The 21,219-nt window shown below is 38.8% G+C and overlaps 1 protein-coding gene across 4 annotated transcripts; it reads left to right on the forward strand.

Annotated features, from left to right (window-relative positions):
• Positions 1-1,146: 1,146 nt before the first annotated feature.
• On the forward strand, positions 1,147-21,205 carry glyr1 (glyoxylate reductase 1 homolog (Arabidopsis)). Of its 4 annotated transcripts, XM_088316490.1 has the most exons (16): positions 1,147-1,292; positions 2,441-2,477; positions 2,590-2,669; positions 2,751-2,889; positions 5,463-5,573; positions 9,208-9,285; positions 12,722-12,775; positions 12,974-13,024; positions 13,126-13,199; positions 13,444-13,543; positions 15,623-15,733; positions 15,814-15,915; positions 16,034-16,196; positions 18,163-18,342; positions 18,571-18,695; positions 19,630-21,205. In XM_088316490.1, exons 1-16 carry the CDS (start codon positions 1,255-1,257, stop codon positions 19,702-19,704), a joined length of 1,518 nt encoding a protein of 505 aa, XP_088172616.1. In that variant the 5' UTR covers positions 1,147-1,254; the 3' UTR covers positions 19,705-21,205. The 4 variants fall into 4 exon arrangements, with proteins under 4 accessions (XP_088172616.1, XP_088172617.1, XP_088172618.1 ...); XM_088316491.1 differs by lacking the exon at positions 12,974-13,024; XM_088316492.1 differs by lacking the exon at positions 9,208-9,285.
• The last annotated feature ends 14 nt before the right edge of the window (positions 21,206-21,219 follow it).

The following is a 21,219-nucleotide window of genomic DNA, read 5'->3' on the forward strand; positions in this document are numbered from 1 at the left end:
TGAAAAGTATCCACATTATCACGTAGTCGATCCACGGATATGGGTAGAATTCGGGTAAGTATCCCGGTGGCAACTTCGTGGATATTTTCTCTAACGTTTTTGGTAATCCAGTCAGCCTCAAATTCCATCTCCTCTTGTATCAAGCTTGCTCTTCGCATGTATTTTTCAGGTCACTGTTTTGTTTCAGAAGCTCCTCAACTTTGTTCTGCAAAACAGCAATTTTTTGCTTGTTTTCTCTTGCAGTCGTTGCCTTTGCTTCAATACGTTTATCCAAACTTTTCAATAATTCAGTCTGCCCGTCCACTTCTACCGTCAGAGCTTGAATAGCATTGAGAATGATAACACTCAAATTCTCCTCTTCTTCACAGTCATCCTTTTTCTTTGATGTAATGTCATCTTGTTTCTTCTTCACTTTTTTAGTGTTTGATCTTTTAATGGGTGTATGACACAGATTTGTTTTGCTCCTTTTGGAAATTTCCACAATGCCTTCCACGTCACCAACTCGGCAATCGTCGTTACCAGCAAAAGTGTAGTTGTGGTCAGACATATTTGCACGCAGGCTGTCTTCTTAAGCCGCCAAAATTCTTGACACCGCAGGTATTTATCCACTTGTTTGTCTTCAAGGCGTCAAATGCGTCCAAAACATAATATTGGGTTGTTGCAAAGGAAAATGAAAATTCAAGGACTGAATAATAAAAATTTTAGCAGAGCCTGCAAAAAGGCTGCCACTCACGCCGCCATCTTGGATCCTCAGGCTTCACATAAATTGGTCTCCTTTATACTGCAAGACAATTTTCCCTTTTTTTTTTAAACTTTATTTAATATGTTCACATCGTACAAAGAATCTTACAATCAGAAATAACCGTGCAATGAATTTATTAAACATTATTCTTGAATATGAATAAAATAAGAAACAAAACAAAGAAAATATGTATAAAACTAAAACACAACCATGCAGGGAGGGATAAAAGTTAACAAAAAAATATCAAGATGTTTACAGACATTTAAGGTTTTAATAGCATTTTGGTTATGAACAAACTCTATGGATTTAAATACCGCAAGACAAGTTTCATGTTTTATCAACTGTCTATTTTGTGCACGTGACCCCGTCCACCGGAAAACGAGAGCATTGCGCCTCAGCCAATGGCGGGTCCTATGTGGAGAGGAAAGGTGGGGCTTAGCTTCGTGATTAGTGGGTGCGTGAAGTGTAGTCTTTTCCTCTCATTCGTTGCGACGTTTTATTAGAGTTGCAAGATGGCGACGGTGCATCTGAGAATCGGAGATCTAGTTTGGTAAGGTACCCTTTAAATGTTAAAACATGACAGTTTTACACCTAATGTTCTCTGTATTCATTAGTTTTCTTTTATTTAGTGTATCAAAATTAAAGATGTTTAAGCTCTAACTAAATTTGAATCCTAGCGTTAGTGTGAGCCAGTTGGTTAGTTGATGGACAACCCAAACAAATTGTTAGCCAAGCTGACTCAACATTCGTTGCTAGCTCCTTGCTAACGTTAGCGTAAAAACGAAAAGATGTTCGGATAATGGAGTTCCCCCTCTCATTTAAATAGTTTTGAGGATAATAGTCTGAACACATAATTCACTGCCATGTTATGTATCCGTCGAAGTTTATATCGGAGTTGACGCGTTGAAAAATGTCCGCCTCTGAAGACTTGCTTTTGTAGCTCAGTTGCCTAAGCGGAAATGTAGGTTAGCACGGAGGTGTCAACGACGTAAAGTCTTTTATCCATCCATTTGCTCAATCCGGAACATTTCAAATGTTTTTCGTGTTTACTGTGGGTTTTTGTTACTTGTCTTATTTTTGTGGATGTATATATTAAGCTGGTTTTAACGCGGGCCTGGTTTTACTTGTTTGCGTTTCTCGTCGCGAATGATCCACCACTGTTACAGACTTGTACAGTAAAGCAGCAAATAAAAGGGCCGTAAAGCACCGAACAGTTTTATACAAAGAGTCGTTTTATTGTTAAATGTTAATTCATTATACAATATCCAACATGGAGTTTTGTTTTGGACTATTTTCTTGTGGGAAATGGTCCACGGACAGAGAATAACACGGAGTTGACACAAGGTTTCTTACAGGTGTTTTACACGACCTGCTCAATCCAAATTTCTTGACTGTTATTTGTCAAATATCTGAGGTTGTAATTGTAAACAAACACTTTCAATAATATGATTTAAATATCCCGGATAGTATATTAACACGTGGATAACATTGTTTTAAATGAATGAATTTCTGAACAGTCCATTGGTTTTGATAACATATCACGGTTTAAATATTGATCTATCTCAATCTAAAACAAATGTAAATTTTATTTCAGTACTAAATGTATGTACAGTGATTGTTCTACTTTTTATTCTGTATGCATAAGCTATGCACCAGTTAATACTTTACTTACTAGTGGCTAATTACTTTAAATTCCAGGGGGAAACTTGGCCGCTATCCACCATGGCCGGGAAAGGTAAGCAATAAAGATCGCAAAATTCTGTTTTTATAAATTCAATGAAAATAAATTGATAAATGTCACATGTGGGCTTCAATACATGTATGTTTTATTATTTTCTTCAATTTAGATTGTAAGCCCGCCCAAGGATCTGAAAAAGCCAAGGGGCAAAAAATGCCATTTTGTGAAATTCTTTGGAACTGAAGATCAGTAAGTCAATATAGGGAGATGTTCAGATTGAGCTCACTATTCAGTGTTCAACAAATGAAAATTATTACATTTCTGTTTCAGTGCTTGGATCAAAGTGGAGCAGCTGAAACCCTATCATCCTCACAAAGAGGAGATGATCAAGATAAATAAAGGCAAGCGTTTCCAGCAGGCTGTTGATGCGGTAGAAGACTTCCTTAAGAAATTAAAGGGGAAAGAACAGGTGAGGGACTTGTTTTATGAGATTTAAAAAAAAAAGTGCCAAGAATCACCATTTTATTTAAAAAAAATAGTTTACGAATTTCTAAGCCTTATAATCATAACTACTCAAATTTAAACAATAACATCATCAACCGCCATGTGTGTTGCCATTCAAACTTGGAGTTTGGAAGCCAAGGAGTGATGACATTATAAAATTTCTCTGAATATATGTAATGTGCTGTTCATCTAATCTTCACGAATATGTTAGATCCCACACACGTTAATCAAGGTGATCTAGTTCCGGATATTGTCACTTTCTTGTGTTTTGCCAACTACAGACATAACTGTTTAAGCCCTGATCAAAGTTATGAGTTTGCTACTTTACTGATGCTGCTTTTCCATTAGCCCCAAACAGCACCACACCACTCCGCTTGGCACGACACACACCGCCTCCTTTGCTATTTCTTTACAACAGGCGTTGGGCAAATGGGTGCGAGAACAACTGAACTGTGCAAGTCTGCGCTGAACAGTGCACCGTCGCAGCGTGTGGGGGTTCTGCCATAACATTTTACAAGTGGTTAGTCTGGGCCGATCTTTTTGCAGCAATTCAAATATGAATTGCCGTTGCATGATGTGGCAATGTCGCAAAGGGGAGCCCATCAAATGCCACATAAGCTTTCACATATATATAGATGAAAAATCTGTTCCTCGTTTTAAGACGGCGAGACAGCCGCCGTCGAGACAAAAATACAATGTATACAGTACACACATTTTGTTTTACATCGTTGGACCATATTTATAATTTTATATGTACTAGGGCTGGGCGATAAACCGAAAATTTACCGTTACCGAAATTTATTACAATGACCGAAATCATTTTGCCCATGTCGGTAAATTCGGTGTTTAAAAAAAAAAAGAAAAGCCTTTTCTGTCTGCGGCAATGTTCATGCTCCTTTAAGACCGCTACAGCGCCTCTAGTCACGTGACTCCACCCGATCGAAAAAGAAAACAGAAGTCGCTGTCGTAGCTGGCGATTCAAATCCAGAAGCTTTTTCACCACCCACAACACAACCATGCTGTGCTGAAAGTTCAAAGTGAGAAGCAAGGTTCGACAAGTGACAACAGCCCATTCACGGAGGCGACATCATACGAGAGAACGTCTCCGAGGTGGACGCGACAGCCTAGCACATAGCTAAAGATAAAGCTCCTCTAGTTACAGTGGCGCGCACAGGATTTAAACGCTTCATAAAAGCCGTATTTCCCCGATATGGACTACATCGGGCCGGGAGCTTAGACATGTCAAGCATTTTGCATCTACAGCCGACTTGTGGTCGGGTCGCAACATGCATCCCTGATTGAGCCTGACTGTGCATTACATAGACGTCAAGTGGCGACTGCGCACCAGAGTACTCGAGACGGCACATTTTCCCCGATGATGCACACTTGTTTATTTGGCTTACATTGACATTTTCTTTCATTTTATTTCGCATTTTTTTATTTGCCATTATTTACATCATGAGAGCATCTTGGCGCAATCTATTTGCGGAAAAAGATTTTGCAAGAGGTACCCTTTTTCTTTGTGACATTGTTCAAGTCATGCAAAGCAAGCTATTTGGAATGTTCATACAAATGATTTTTGTACTTGTATTTTTCACTGAAAGTAATGTGTACCAGTTGGTCAATAAAAAAACAGTCAAAATGCATTTCCTGCATTTATTTTGATTTTGGTCCACGGGGGGAATTTATCGTGCATTTATCGTTATCGAGGTAAAATTGCTCAATTTCTCGCGATATTGATTTGAGGTCATATCGCCCAGCCCTAATATGTACCTTAGATAAAATATAGCAATATTGATTCCGTGAGCAGAACACAAAGCTTGCCGCCAGCGCTCAGTCATTTTGAATGGAGAGCTCATTCATTTCGCCGCCTCTCCCGATCGGGTCAAGGGCTCGTCATCTTCACTCTCGGGCGTCTGACACACTCCGGCAGCTGACTCAAGCCGCCATCCTTAAGGTGGGGGCCACGACCATTGGGCTGGTGGACCAGCATGGCTCCTTCTCTGTGGCTGGAGTCCTTACATTCCATTGAATGGTACCCAGTCAGCGGGACAAAAAATGTTACCCCAAAGCGTCAATATTTCACCCATTAGTACATGTGAAATTGTATATGTGGTTTACTGTGGTTATGAAACACTAATGTTCATAGTATACATAGTATTTTACTTAGGTAATGGCCGCTGGGTGGCTTTGCCTTGCTTAACTAAAACCAGGAAACTGATGTGTGCAGCGGAGTTCCTTGCTGCATCGCTGTCGGCCAATCAGATGATGATTAGATCTTCCTCCTGGATGATCCTGAAAAGCAGTTAGAATTTAACTGTTTGGCCTCCGAAAAAGAAAAACCACTCGGGCCAAGCAAGGCAGTCTCAATGTGAAACCGGGTGAATGGAAAAGCGGCATGAAAATAGTCTTGGTTGTTTTTGTTGTTAGGTATCTCCCATGTGGTGCACACTACTATACCTAATAAATTAGTTTTTTGCTGTTTACAATTCCTAATGTGCTAAAGTACAAATGTCCTTTTTTTTTTTTTTTTTAAAGAACTCTGAGGGTAAAGCAGACTCCAAGGGAAAGAAGACTCCTAAAAAACCACTAAAAATACTCGATGAGGATGATGAGGATCTCAGTGCCTTGAGGGACCCCTCTGAGAAGGTCAGCAAGAAACTAACGGGATAGGACAAGAAAAATTTCAGTTGTCAATTATTCATCGAGGAGTAAAACTGAGCATTACAGCACAAATACACTCACAGGGTGCAGCCCTCTGCAACAGCCCATTCCTGTAAATATTAATAGAAACTGTTTGCTCGAACGTCAATATGGGAGCCTCCCTGAAAGAGAGTAAGAAACAGAAATTTGCTGCACTTTGGTAAGTAAAATGTGACCTTTGATTTGTTGGGAATCATTTTAGTAGGCCTTCTGTCTCTGGCCCATATTTACTAAGATCCCAAATGGCAGGAACCGAGTTACATTTTTGTGCCAACAGATTACGCGTGTTGCACATTATATAATAAAGAGTTGCTCTTGCAAAAATGACGTAAACTTGATTGCACACGCAAACAGATCTGGCACCTGCATAACGACTTGTAAAAAGTTCCTGTGCATTGTGCAACATGTTATGCAAATACATGAATTGAAGGCACACAATTATTTCAAGTCCCGCACAAATTACGCTGGCTGATTTTTGCATCTTGAAAATCGATGGCTCAAAGGGATTCTGGTCAGTTTGTTGCACACCTAAAAAATCACAAATTTGGTCAAATTACCTTTTTTAATGTTATTAATAATGTGAGGAAATTCATGGCTGGGGAAAGCAACTCAAAAGCAAACAAAAAGTATGAAAAAATACTTAAGAATATTTTGAAATAAAATCCATGAATCTGCGGGTACTGAACCACAAGTGTTCAGGGGTCCACTGTAATTGAGAAATTTTAGTGTAAGATGTGGGCTCCGGAACATCGTTTGGACCCTCTGCTGGGAGGTGACTGTACGCAAGGAGGGCGCTAGCCGTCTTGTCTACATAGTGATGGTTTTGCACTAGAAATATCTCCGCAACTTCTGTACCAATTGGTAATTGGACTCACATGTATGTGCCCATCTTGCATAAAGTTTAAAATTTAGGAACAGTACACATAGGGAGCGGAAAAATGAATTTGTATGGCATGCTTTTTTCATGGGACTAATTCAGAAACTCTAAAAGTACATGACTTAGTAGACTCATCTCACTATCATTATAGTCGTCATTTCAAAAATGTTCACATAAGAAAAAGAGTTCTCCCCGCCGACTCTGCTTTCAGACGTAGTATTTGAAGATGCAAACTTGAGCCAGCACTGATCCAGATTAGCTCAGATTTGATCAAATACATTGTGTGCTGCATTAATCTATTTTCATATATTCCTCCTTCAACATGCAAAATGAACCGCACAGCACTTTGCAGATGCAAATCAACATTAAGGCAGTAAGTTTATACAATGTTGATGTTTTGCCTTAATGTACATAGTAGATGCACCTTAAGGAAGTGGCTATAGTTGATATACATTGCGTTGTGATTATTTATAAAAAAACAAAAACATAATTTAAATTTTTTTTTCACTGTTTGTGATCTATAATATGTACAACTTCATTAGAAAAAATATATACATTTCATTGAGAATCAGTTTACACTTGCACCATTTAAAAGTGCCTCTGGTTAACCCCAAATAAAGTTCTGATGCTCTAACAGAGAGCTTGCAAAGAAGCTGGTAGCAACTGCAATTGAAGAAGGTGCATGAATATATACCATCTTCAGCTTGACAAGAACCAAGACACATTCAAATAAAATAAACGGCTTTACCAACAGATTATTAAGAATTACCCCAGAGTCTACACCTGAATCTCACTGAACATCTTTGTCGTTCGTGATCTGAAGAGGGCTGCACACAGATGTCCTCGCAATCTGACAGATTCAGTGCGTTTTTGCGGAATGTGCTAATATTGCCACATCGAGATGAGCCACACTGATAGATCCAAAATAATTTGTGCTGTTATAAAAAGCCAAAAGTGCTTAAAAGATTATTTTTTTCAAGTTATAGGTTACATTAAACGTTTGTTTGTATATTTGTTATTAGTTTTGTTTTGTTTTTTCTTTGCAAAAACCTGTCCTTTAAAAATAGGACTGTGGACTTTTTATCCCCACTAAGTACTTCCTACCATATTTCCTACTGTTAGTATGTTAAAGGCAACTCTCTTCTCAGTAAAGTGAGGATATTACAAGAAGTTTCACCAGGACACAGCTACTTTTTGGAACAAATACAAATGCCTTAAGTGAGGGCTGAATATTGTACATACCATTTTCTTAAATCAGTGAATTACCACATTTTCACGACCATAGGGCGCACCTAAAAGTCCCAAATTTTCTCAAAATGGACGAGGCGCCTTATAAGCACCCTATGTGTGCTCAGTTCCAAATCTGTACATGTGCGACTTTCATTAGCGCTCCGCTGGACTGACTAGGAGGATTACATGGTGTATTTAGCACTTTCTGTTGATGAAGGTTTGAGACTGTGGAATGCTGTGCTGTCTGGGAGCATTAAACAGTGTCACTGCCCTCTGTTGGTCACGGTTTGAAAAACAGTCGCTTCCCAAAGCACACAAGTCGCTACGTTTCTCTAACCAGCTATATGATTGGCTGAGGCATAAGCACTCCCAGAATGCTTTGCAGCAATTGGGATATGATTGGCATGACAAGTACAATTAATTGTATTTCTTTACTTGTTTTGGTTGTTTCATTCTTTGCTACTATGCTGTTGAGTTGATGTTGGGTGATAGTTTTGGTTTTGATGTGAAACCGTGACTTTACATAGTATTGGTGGCTTGTGACATGCCTGCGTCAGTATTGTGTGATCACGTATCGTGGACTGCTTGTACTGTTGGTTGAGTTGTTAGAAAAATTGGCATCATGTTTGAGGGGCCTTGCTCCAGCCAGACTGACTGACTTTGATGGACTTGTGCATGAGGACTGATTTTATAAAAAAAAACAAAGTATTAGGGAGTATGACTAATACTTCTATTGCTATCTTATGTTTTAGTGTGCATGCATGCTAAGCTAAGGTACCTTTTGACATGCCTTCACCCAGTAATACAGTGAGCCCTATGTATGTATTAAATACAGAAAGGTCACGCGCAACTGAGACTATGCCCCTTAATACGGTGCGTCCTATGGTCGTGAAAATACAGTATTTCTTAAAAAACAGTTACCTTTAATTCTGACTGGCTTTTTTAGGTGCAAGGCACAAAAATGAACTTCAGTGTCACCCTCACAGGTTATATTAAAGCATATTTTAGTGGACTACATTTCAGTAGAAGTCTCTGCTGCAATTCTTTAACGATACACGCTAACTCGGTGATGCCTCAGGACTTTGAGTTCACAACGCAAAAACTGGCAAACCCACACACTATGCTGTGTAGAACATTTATTATTTTTCTTTGATACGAATGTTATGATCAAGAGTAGGCAAAATTGAAATTACGATTACATTTTAATGACTTGCCCAGCTCTTACGGTGTTTGAATTCTTATGCCAGAATCACGGTCTGTTATTACATTCCTCCTTTGTATGTATTCATGTGAGCGTAGATTTAAGTTTATATTTTGGATTGGTATCGGGCACTCTGGAGATAATTGAACATTGGTGTCTTTAATCCTAAAGACTCTCCTGGTTTTGACATCTGAAATGGGTAATCCCCTAAAAATTTCAGCAAATTCACCCTCTGTTTTAAAGGTGAATGTGTGTCTTTTTCCTCCTTAAAGGACTTAACTGACTCTGACCCTGAGCCGTCCGCTATTGAGAGGCTGGGGGCTGCACCTGGATTCAAATGGGAAAGCAGTGTAGGTGAACCCATCCCACCCCTACTTCCCACCAAGCTTGCCTTGCCTTGCCCTTCTTCGACCTTAACTTAACCCTTGGCTTTAATGAACAACTATGCAGACTTTTCCCTTCTGACCTTTTGGTGCTTGCGCTTGACCACTGATTCTGTTTGGTCCCCTTTTGTTTTTGACACATTTTAGTGCGTCGAGTTTTTAAAATGGCTGATGGAGAAAATTTTATTTTACCTAACCACCAAGTATTTAATATCCTTAAAGCATGGGTTGTAGCTCTGTTCTAGAGCAGTGGTTCTCAACTGTTGTCACTGCGGGACCCACATTTTCCTATTGCCACTAAGGCCGAGTGCGACACAGAAAATGTAGTATTGAAAAATTGTTATTGGAATTTGGTACAGTATATAATATTTTAATACATGCTAAGCCAATAGAAGTCATGATTAAATAAATTCTATATTTGTATGAAAAGATGACTATAAAATAATAAACAAAAAACTTGTCTTTACGTTATAAACCAAGCAACCTCTATAATTTTTTTACTTGGTGTGATCCACCAATGATGAATCCACAACCAACTTTTAGGTCTCACCCACCAGTTGAGAATCACTGCTCTATAGTTTAGTTGAACCTAATATGTGGCTTCAGCAGTTTATAGCCATGGATACATATAGAGTTTAAAAGTTTCCTATTCTTGTTCAATGTTTGTGCCATAAAATTGACAGAAAACTGTACCACACCGTGAGTAGCCACATTTGAAAATGTCAGTCACTCCAGAACCTGTACATAAAAAAAAGAGAATAATTTTTAAATCATTTGGACTTTTCTGTGTCTTTTTTTTTTTTTTTTTTTTTAAATATTGAAGCCATTTTTTACTCCCATCTTATGTTACCATTCTGTAAGAAAGGTAGTATTTTTATGAACTGCTGAACCCGCAGATTAGCTGCAGCTAAAGTTAAAGGAGCTAATGTGCTAATTAAAAAATGAGTGTACTCTAGTGGAATAGCTTCTAAAATAAGTATATTTGTGACGTGTTAACAGGAGCGTTTCATTACAACTATTGCCGTACTATGCTTTTTTGGGGGGGTTACTGTACAGGGAGGTGAATTGTCCTTTTAATTAGGAATGTCTGGGAACATTTGGTCACCAAAAATGGCCATAAATACATTTTCAGTTTTTGTCTAAAAGACTTTTGTCACCAAAACGGCACAGCCAAAACAAGATGTTGTGATGAGAGCTAGCATGTGCCAATGGCTGAGTGAATTGAGCTGAAGTGGTGCTTGTACATGGGGAAATGTCAGCCAAAATTGCACCACTGCGGCAGGCAGGGTGATTCGGTTGCCGGGCCGCTGTGGACTGCCCCTCTTGCGGCTGCGGTCCGTTTCCATCAACTTGGAAGGAATCAGAGAGTTCACAATTGGGTCGTGTTCACACTGCAGGGTATTTTAACCAATTGGTATATTTTGTTACTATCTTCTTATGTAGTTGTTCACCTTACAAAAACAATTTTAACTTCTCATGCGAACATAATGCATCTGTGATATAGGGCTGCCATAAACGATTATTTTGCTAGTCGACTAATCACCAACAGCAGTCGTGATTAGTCGACTAATTGGATCATATGTGAATCGCCCCATAATCGCAAAATGAATATGCATCAATTGCATGCAAAATCACTGTGCTCTAGGAACAAAACTAACAAAAAATTAATTCAACACAAAAAAAGTTCAGAAAGGCGCCTGCTTCACCTTGACAAGTATAGTAATCATGACTATTTTGACTGATATTGAAATTACAGTTAACAAACATGATTATATATTGATTTCAAAATGTGAAATTATTTAACTACCAATCCTCTCAACCTTTCCCTATTTTCGCTTGAAAGAACAACCAGAAAATAAAGTAATAATAATAATAGCAATTACGAAATTTAAATATACATTCCTGCTGTGCTTGCTTTGGCCTCTTAGGGACTGTGTGTTGCATGCATGGAGGTACACTTACAAGAAAATGAAATGAGACGTAGAAGTGTCAAACTTTAATATAACAAAATTTGCACAGAATACCTGTCTGCATATGTTCATATGGCGTTTTCTTTGTTGCGCGCTTACTTCCACCGGAACCTTGCTTAAGACGGCCTCTTATCTTAAATCTTGTCGTCCTCCTTCCCTAGAGTGGGCATCTGTCCAGGATAAACGAACGGTTCATTATGTTACGTCTCCGGGATGGAATGCGCTCTCTGTTGAGATGTGACAACTTAAAAGGAAAGTCAATCCCCCCCCAAAAATTTATGTTTAATGCATCCCCACAGTGGACACAGCATTTTGATTAATATTGCTTTTGTCGACTTTTAGTTAAGCAATGCAATCCACCTTTTTTTTTTTTCTCGGGGGCAACCATTTTGCCGATTTCTGTCAACCGAAAATGACATCACAGCTGCTCAGGGCTCAGATTACAACAAATCACAGCTCGGCTTCTGAAAACAGATGCGCTGTGATTGGTCATGACCTGAACCCTGAGCAACCATGGTGTCATATTCAGTCGACAAAAAGTGAAGAACAGTTGGATTTTAGTGTTTAACTCATATTCCACAGATGCAATAGTAATCAGAATAATATTCACCCTGAACTGGTTGCCAGCCAATTGCAGGGCACACATGGACGAACAACCATCCGAGCTCACACTCATACCTAGGGGCAATTTAGAGCCTCCAGTCAACCTGCCATGCATGTTTTTGGAATATGGGAGGAAACTGTAGTACCTGGAGAAAACCCAAACAGGCACGAAGAGAACACGCAAACGCCACACAGGATGGCCGGAGCTGGAATCGATCTCACGACCTCTGCACTGTGAGGGCATCATGCTAATCAGTCAGCCACCGGGCCACCCCACATAGAACATATTATTGCAAATATTTTTGGGGTCTTGACTTCCCCTTTAAGCTTTCTAGTTTCTGCGCTCCCCTGTTCACAATGTGAAACCTAAATTTGTCTCTCCAAAATGTTACTGAATTTCTCTTTCCCTTAATCTTTTTGAATCCTCTGTATAACATGTGTTGTTTGTTTTTGTTTGTTGTGTCTTTTCTGCATTTTTCCCAGTAATATTTTGTGTGTTGTGGTATCGCAAGAACGTTAGATATTGGTTCAGGCCTTCCTGTGTGGGCTTTTCACATTCTCCTGGTGCTTTATGGGGCTTCTCCAGGTACTCCGGCTTCATCAAATGTTCCAAAAACAAGCTATAGACTATAAAGTTTACTTAGATGTCAGTAGATTTAGTTTTTATGATGTGCCGCAAAAATGGGCATAAACAAAGTGGCAATCCCTAATGAAATTTCACAGAAGAACAATTATTGCCTTGATTTTATGCTGCATTGTCCTGAGTATGTATTAAAGTTAGGCACATTTAAAAGAGCACACATTCCAACTTAACCCTTGTTCTGTTGCAGCCTGTGAAGGATGACCCACATTTTCATCACTTCTTGCTTAGCCAGTCAGAGAAGGTAAGAATATTCACATTGTTCACATTTTTGTCAGTTGACACGTAATGACTCTTAATAAAGCCAATATTGATTGTAGACGCATAGCTTTTCTTAATAAGAAACTGTTGCAACATGTATCTCCAAATGGGAAGCTCAGCTGCTGTGTGTCAAATTTGTAAGTCTTCATGTATACATATATATTGTCTTTTATTCTCTTAGCCTGCCTCGTCCATGGAACCGATAAGCAAACGCCTAAAAATAGTTGAAGAGGTATATATTACAGACATTAAAAATGATAATATAGATTTTGGAAAATAAAAATTCAGTCACTCTAAAAATGACAGTTTAATACATGGTTTTTGATTTTTCAGGACACGGCGTCAACATCCATTCAAGCGGCAGACAGCACAGCCATTAATGGCAGCATCACACCAACAGATAAAAGGTATTAACAAACCTCACTGTCGTGCTACGCAATGGCCACATTTCATCAACCAAATGATTTACAAATTTGATTTATAAACCTATCAGATTAAGCTCTGCTTAATAAGTGGTCCAGGAAATGTAGCCTCGGGTCCTTGAAATAAATTCTCCGCTGTAAATGTGTCTTTGGACTCAAAAGTTTACCTGTGGCTTCTTGCCGACATTTATTTCATGTTTTTTTTTTTCTTCTCTTTTTTTCTTTCCAGGATAGGATTCCTTGGTCTGGGGCTGATGGGTAGCGGCATAGTATCCAACCTGCTGAAAATGGGTCATGTTGTCACAGTCTGGAACCGCACAGCAGAAAAGGTGCAATATTACCAAACAAAGCCATGATCGTTCATGCTTGCAGGGCGTGCACAAAATCCTCCCTGGCGTCACAAAATATATATTTCAAACCCATGAGTTGGGACAACAGAGCTGTGGAGGATTCTGAAAGAACAATTCCGGGAGTATATGAAGGTGTGGCAGAGAAGGCTGCGTTAAACCCCAGGGTGTTATCTTCAAAGGGGAAAACTTGTGGTTTCAAATGGAAATGCCCCTTGTGACACCAGTTCTGGAACATATCTCTCTGGATTGTTCATGCACCTGTAGGTAATTACCTCATTTCACTAGAGCAAAGCCCTCAATCCCAGCCTGACAAATTTCGCAAGGCCCATGGGATATTGTGTTCTAATGCTAGAAAAACATGTAGCCTACCAAAAGAAAAATAGTCTTCTTTCATCAGGAAAAAGTGTGTTTCTATGTTTTTCTGGTCTGGTAATTGGAAAAATTCCCATTCCTGACAAAAAAAAAATGGAGTGCATTTTGTAAAAACAAACGTTTCAGGCAAATCCATGACTTTCTTTTGTGAGAGCTCAAACATCAAAATAATGCTTTCCTCCTATAAAATAACAAAAACAGCATAACGAAAAGTACTCTTGATAACAAACCATTTTATTTGCACATTAAATCAAACAATTATCGAACTGCTGAAATTAAACATATATATATGTTATATATACAAAGGTGCACGAGTGACAGTTGTGTGTATGTGTGTGTTGTTACAAATGCCAATTATTTTTTTTGCGTTTCGTATACACTAAAACAATTGCCTCTGTGCAAGGGAACACTACACGTCTCGCACCACATACGTGTTTTGCTGCACTTGCAGACATTCCATTTTTATTGTGGTGCAGCTTTATTTGTCAAATATTTTACTGTTATGTTTAGAGAGTGCTACAGACCGCTGGGTTTTGCCTCAGAATAATTGTCTCCAAAGTTGTCTGTAGGGCTGGGCGATATGACCTCAAATCAATATCACGATAAATTGAACAATTTTGCCTCGATAACGACAAATGCACGGTAAATTCCCCCCATGGACCAAAATCAAAATAAATGCAGGAAATGCATATTAACTGCTTTTTTTAATTGACCAACATTACTTTCAATGAAAAATACAAGTACAAAAATCATTTGCATAAAGATTCCAAATAGCTTGCTTTGCATGACTTGAACAATGTCACAAAGAACAGGAGAAAAGGGTTACCTCTGCAAATGGCTTGCGCCAAGGTTCTGTAATGCCATGTGCAAAGGCCCTGATTTGTAAAAAGGTCTCTTGTAAACAATATAAATAAATAAATAATGCCATGTGCAAATAAGCTAATATGGCCTGTAAACAAAATGCTAATAATTATATTATAATTATATTATAATTATAATATTGGGAAGAATGGGTTGCGAAAAATATTTGTGTACCTCCTGCCGGCTTCTTTCATGAGGCGTTTAAATCCTGTGCGCTCCACTGTAGCTAGAGGAGTTGCTTGGCTATCGCGTCCTCCTCTGGTTATAAACAGCTGCAGGAAGTCCACTGCTCAGTGGTCCAGTGTTTGCAGTGAAAGTGATGTCTTTTGGCTGGCATCCCAATCACTTTGAGATGCACGCCCTGTAAATGACAAAAATATAAAAAAAACAATTGCGAATACGATGTATTTTATTACTGTAGTATGAATACTTGCATTCACCTTTCTTTGCACCAACAATGCAAGGAGCTCTTCAGCTGCTGAATGCACAATCTGTAATTTAGAGAAGTATATTGAATTGCCTCACATTTTTTGTTATTGTTTCCAACAAGTGACTCTTGCAGTAACATGAGGAGGGCTGAGGGGGGGCGTGGCCATATTCATCAGTAAAAGTAGGCGTTTTTCAAGTCGTCACTTATTTCCTAATTTCAACTAAATGAATAGATTAAAAAGAAAATGACAACTAATTTCTGTTCCCTGATCAAAAAGTATATAAATGGAGCTTGTGAGTGAAAAATGGGCCATCTTGGCTCCTGTCCTCTTTTAATTGTAAAATATAGTTGGTGAAGCAATTAAGAACTGTTGTTTTTGTGGGCGTGTTTTCTAGTGTGACCTGTTCATCCAGGAAGGTGCCAGGTTGGGTCGCACTCCTGCAGAAGTGGCTTCAACGTGTGACATCACGTTCTCTTGTGTCTCTGACCCCAAAGCTGCTCGCGATGTGAGTTTGACAACAAATGTCTTGCTTGATTGGTGATGAGCTTGGTTTTGCTGATATTTCCTTTGTGTGCTTTGATCCAGTTGGTTTTGGGTCCCAGTGGAGTGCTGCAAGGAATCAGGCCGGGCAAGTGCTATGTAGAGATGAGTACAGTTGACCCCGAGACCATTACAGAACTGTCACAGGTGTTTCAGCTCTTGGTGTTAGAAAACGGAACCATGTACCTTAGTTTTAAAACACCGCTATCCGCAAATTACTTTAAAATTGTAGTATTAAAATTTTTGCATGCATTTTTTTTATCAGGTGATAACGTCACGGGGTGGACGTTTCCTGGAGGCTCCAGTGGCCGGAAGCCAGCAGCTGTCTAATGACGGGATGTTGGTCATCTTGGCAGCCGGTGACCGTACAGTTTATGAGGACTGCAGCAGCTGCTTTCAGGCCATGGGCAAGACTTCCTTCTTCTTGGGTACGTAGCGTGTAATAATGCCCGGCGTCTTCTGGTTCCTTAAAGGTCAGGTTTCTGTTAAAGTCATGTACCATAAAAAGCAGTCTCCTGCGTTGACCAATATGTAATTACGCTGCATCCACAACATAATAAAAATGTTAACATTTATTAGATTTATTAATTTGCACATAAACTGCACTGGTATATAAACGCACAAATTACTCATACAAATGTGTGCAAAAAACTTTATTGTAGGAAAAACATTGGCAACTGTTCAAAGTAGCAAATGAAAATACTGTCATGGTTTAAAGTGAGGTGAAAAGGAGCTTCTTCCTTGCAAACATGGAAAAGACTGCACTGTTTTATTTGGGCTATCTACGTCAGGTACTCAAAGTGCTGTCACATTGTATTCTCATGCCTTGAGAAACTAATTCGATTAGAGATAAAAAGTCAAAACAAAATGGAAACCTAAACTAAACTGAAATCCAAAACTAAAAAATCCAAAACTATAATAAACCCTGATTTCATTTAAAAGGTGAAGAATTGAGAACTTAAAAATGAACCTCATCAAAAAAAAAAAAATCTGAACACTGAAGGCGATATTGGTGAGATGAGAATTAGACATTAGACCAGTGGTTCTCAATTATTTCCTGTCACGCCCCCCCCCCCCCACCAAGAAGAAAACAATTTTTTACATTTCGTACTAATGTACATGTTCTTTGTATATTAAGATTGTCAATAAAATATCCCTTAACAAAGCTAACTTGATTAAAAAAATAATTTTGAGAACAACTATTGTGAGGATCTCGAAACTCAGTACTGTTGTGCAAATATTGATGAGATGATATATATTTATTTTACATTTTTTTTTAACATGACCAAACCAAACATTTATTAAAATGTACATAATATAAAAAAGACAAATAGAGCTAGGGGGATTTTAAACAAAAATTCTATATAAATAACATAAAGCAACAGTTTTAATGTTTACTATACGTTTTTTTAATGTTTCCAATACGCTTGACGTCAAACCTCTTCGTTGTGATGGCGTCAGCCATTTCCGAGTTCCAGCCTGAGAGCGTCAGCTAAATTGCTCACGTATGTTTCGATAGGTAATGGTTGCAATACAACATTTCTGTTCATAGCTGCTGGCTCTCCGCCCAAACGCGGTTCGAATCAGACTTCTGTTAAAAGTCGAGCATACATCGAGGCAATTCATTTTAGCGATTAGCGCGCTTAGCGCCTCCTTGCTCGCCTCCTTGTTGAGTACGCTACTTGTTTGCAGAGTCGTTTATTTGCCATCATGTAGCTTGTTGCTTCTGCTGTGCATGGACTTGTATATAGTTCAAATAAAGTCCGTTCTGCTGCGGCGCAAGATAGCCTGCCGCGGGGCATTTAAGGAGCAGCGAAAGAAATCACTTCCGGGTCAACGAGCGACAGGGCGACGCCTTTTTTTAATCAGTACTGCGTGAACTAGGGGCACAAACAGCTTTGATGAGCTCAAACTCGCGTTGTCTGAGATCACCTTGTTTGGTCCCAAAACTATGCAAAAAACATGTTCCCCAGGGTTCCACGCGCCCCCCTCAGCATTGTACCGCAACCACCACCCCCCCCGTCTAATCACTGCATTAGACTAACGTTACGCACTGTTAAACATTTTTTGCTTACAGTCTGAAATTTGTACAGTAGATATAAAAAGTACACACATACTGGGTCAAATGCCAGCTGGCCGGGTTTTTGTGATGATTTAAAAAAAAAAAAAATGGATGCCAAGAAAAAAAACTTTCAAAACCTTTTGTTACCTGAACTACTCAACTGGGCTTAGGGGATGGCATTTTTGAGAGAGTTGGTAAAAATAGCAACTGAAACAATGTGGTTCAAAGACAAACAACAGTAGCGACTTCATGTGAATCATGTTTGTTTGTTCGTGCGTGTGTGTGTGGGTGTATACTAAAATGTTTTGTTGTTTTTAATGTTTACTTCAAAGGTGAAGCAGGGAACGCAGCAAGAATGATGCTCATCCTCAACATGGTACAGGGCAGCTTCATGGCCACCATTGCAGAAGGGCTCACCCTTGCCCAAGCTACTGGCCAATCTCAACAGACCTTCCTGGACATCCTATGCCAGGGCCAGATGGCAAGCACCTTTGTGGACCAGAAATGCCAAAGTAAGTATCGTACATGAGGTTTTCAAGACAATGGCATTTTTATGCATGTTCCTGAAACATGGCATGGTTTGTCCCCCCTAGTGTTGAAACATTTCTGTATGAAAATACAATTGACATTTTATGTAATATACAAGGATACCAATATTGTACACTGAGTACAATGACAATAAGGGGCATTCTGATTCTGATTATTATTTGACTCATGATTTTTCATGTTGTCTTATCTAGATATCCTACAGGGCAACTTTAAACCAGACTACTATTTGAAGCACATTCAGAAAGATTTAAGGCTGGCCATCTCCATGGGTGATCTGGCCAACCATCCAACCCCGATGGCTGCAGCTGCCAATGAGGTAATTTTTTCTTCCTGTCTATTCCGTTGTTCTGCCTTAAAAAAAAGAGGAAGAAATAAGCTGCCGTTTTCTTTAATTGGACGGTAAACATTACTTAATTATCACCTGATCACCTTAATTATCATTCAGTCTCTGAAAGGTCTGTGTTTATCCTAACTACAATTTAATTCACGATAAATAATCTCGTCTTGCAATTTTGCAGCTATTGTGTTTGGGTTAGTGATGTCCAAACTACAACATGGGTTCATTAACAGCTCAGTGTCCATTTTTAGGGTGCCATAGTAGTACAACAACAAAATGGAAAATTTTGATCAAAATCTACGAATAGGTGAATCCGTAGGTGCTAAACTGCAAGTATGCGGGGGTCCCCGTTCGGCACCCGAGCCAGTTAGGCAAGTCATCATTAGTGCGTTTCTTGTGATGTGGCCACATGGGTTATGTGAACAATGAGGTGCCTGTTATAAAGAATGAAGAAGAATAAAGAAATGGAGCGAGTGCTGTCGCCACCCTACTGAGCCTTTACTATACATTCCAATGTTCAGTTCCTCACGTATTTAGTAGAATGGAATTTTTCCTGTGGATTGCCATGTTTTTATTGATCTTTAGTTCATTAGTATTTTATTAAATATGTTTTATAAACGCATGGCGAAAAGATGAAAGAACATCACCTTTCATTTATGTAATAGTAAGGGAAATGTGTTATCAAGGTAAAAAAAAAATGAACCCATTGGGATCGAAGATTTGCTCAACGCTTATTCTAAAAACAATCAACACAGCATGTGTCATCATTTTATTTACTTTCTTATATTGGGTTGCAAGGTAACAGAAAATATAAATGAGATGAGCCTTAATGTGTGGGACTGCTTTTCATGAAGCCACTGTTAAATTCTTCCTTTTGTGTGTTCTGACCAAGTGCTCATCTATTTCTCTCCAGGTGTATAAGAGGGCCAAGGCTCTGGACCAGTCAGACAATGATATTTCTGCAGTCTACAGAGCCTACATTCATTAGATTGAGGTGTGATTTTTCCGTCTGGACCACAGTCTTTAATCCCTCATTATTCCCGAACACCCCCTCACTCTTGGTGTAACAAGTTTTATATTTTTAATTCTAGTTTTATTTCATGCAGTTATTCCAGTATTGCGCCTGCTTGGTTATATGCCCACAATTGATGGGATTGCAATTTCATCATTATAGGAAACATTGAGCATTGCACTGACTTTACCGAGGGGAAGATGTGATTACTGCTCTAAACAAGGTTGTACTACTGCAAGTGGAGGCAGCTTATCAGACCTCTCACATCAGAATAGTGGTGAAAGTTATGTACGTTGTTTGTGAGGGCGAGATTGAGGTGTCAAAAACCACTGAAGAGCAGGTTGTCCAGTCCCAGCCATATGGATTGCTGTCAGCTTATGAATGCATAACCCCAACTATATTTTTATGTGCAAATGTAATAATTTAAGTTTATCGACTCTTTTCTTTAACTCAAGCATCTAAAATTCCAAGAGGGGAAAACAGAATATGCCACTGCATTGCCTTAAAATAGTACTCTTTCATTGGATTTATTTATTTGTGAGGTCCACTCTCTAGTTTGTAATGGCATATTTCTGTATTTGACAAAGACAATTGAAGCTTTTACATGGAGGGTTATTGTATTTCCTGACTACAATAAATATGACAGCCTTAATATGCAGTAAGAATTAGACATTCTCATCGGGACGTGAGATTTCCATGTTGGATTCACTTTTTAGTTTGGAATACTAAGTTAATTTTCTTTCCTTCATTCTATACATATAAATTATCCTGCAGTGACGGGAATCCGCTTTTGAGTTAGATTTTAAAGGAGTTAAATGAGATGGACCCCAATGTCAATCGGGATATTTTTTTTCTGATTGTTTGTAGAAAAATATATTATCTACGTTCTGCAAGTCAACATTAGATGATGCTCAATTTGAAAAAAATGAAAGTAAAACTTGAAGAAGTTTTATATGACTAAGAATAGTTTCACTGACTGAAAGATGTAGAATAAATACAATATTCTTAGCAGGAAATTTTTGTTTTAACATTATTGTTCAGTCACTGGCACCCTACCTAAAGCAAACACCTTGTCAAAGCTCATGGGTTAACATTTTCTTAGTTTGCTTAACTGGGCCGAAAACTAGCTGGCTAGGTCATGGATAAATATTGTCATGGTTACTGCTAATGATTGGATGGTGGAGGGGAACTGTTCTAATAATCTGGCATAAAACAGAGATGGCAGTAAAACTTTATCAGAATAGCTTAAATTGTTTTCTTGCAGAAAAACAATACCCACCGTGTTTAGTTGCAAAATGCTCAGTTTTTGTTTTTTTGTTTTTTTTTCATGTCAGCTTTAAGCTGCTGTCTCGTTGAGCGGTGATTACTCGCTAATGTAACAAAGTTGGGTTTTTGTCTGGGTTTGTAAAATGTTGCAAAGAAATGTCGCAAACAGTTTTTCTCGTCTGCAAGAAATTTTGAGCATTTTCACAAGCATTATCAATACAGAAT

Source organism: Idiotropiscis lumnitzeri, chromosome 15, assembly GCF_059441095.1.
Source record: "Idiotropiscis lumnitzeri isolate Australia: NSW breed Sydney's pygmy pipehorse chromosome 15, RoL_Ilum_1.0, whole genome shotgun sequence".
NCBI lineage: Eukaryota > Metazoa > Chordata > Actinopteri > Syngnathiformes > Syngnathidae > Idiotropiscis > Idiotropiscis lumnitzeri.

Excerpts from the sequence above, each read along its gene's own strand:
- glyr1 (XM_088316490.1), top strand. The coding sequence starts at position 1,255 with ATGGCGACGGTGCATCTGAGAATCGGAGATCTAGTTTG. Across the intron at positions 2,890-5,462 it reads AATTAAAGGGGAAAGAACAG|AACTCTGAGGGTAAAGCAGA; the intron begins GTGAGGGACTTG and ends TTTTTTTTAAAG. Across the intron at positions 12,776-12,973 it reads TGCTTAGCCAGTCAGAGAAG|CCTGCCTCGTCCATGGAACC; the intron begins GTAAGAATATTC and ends TTATTCTCTTAG.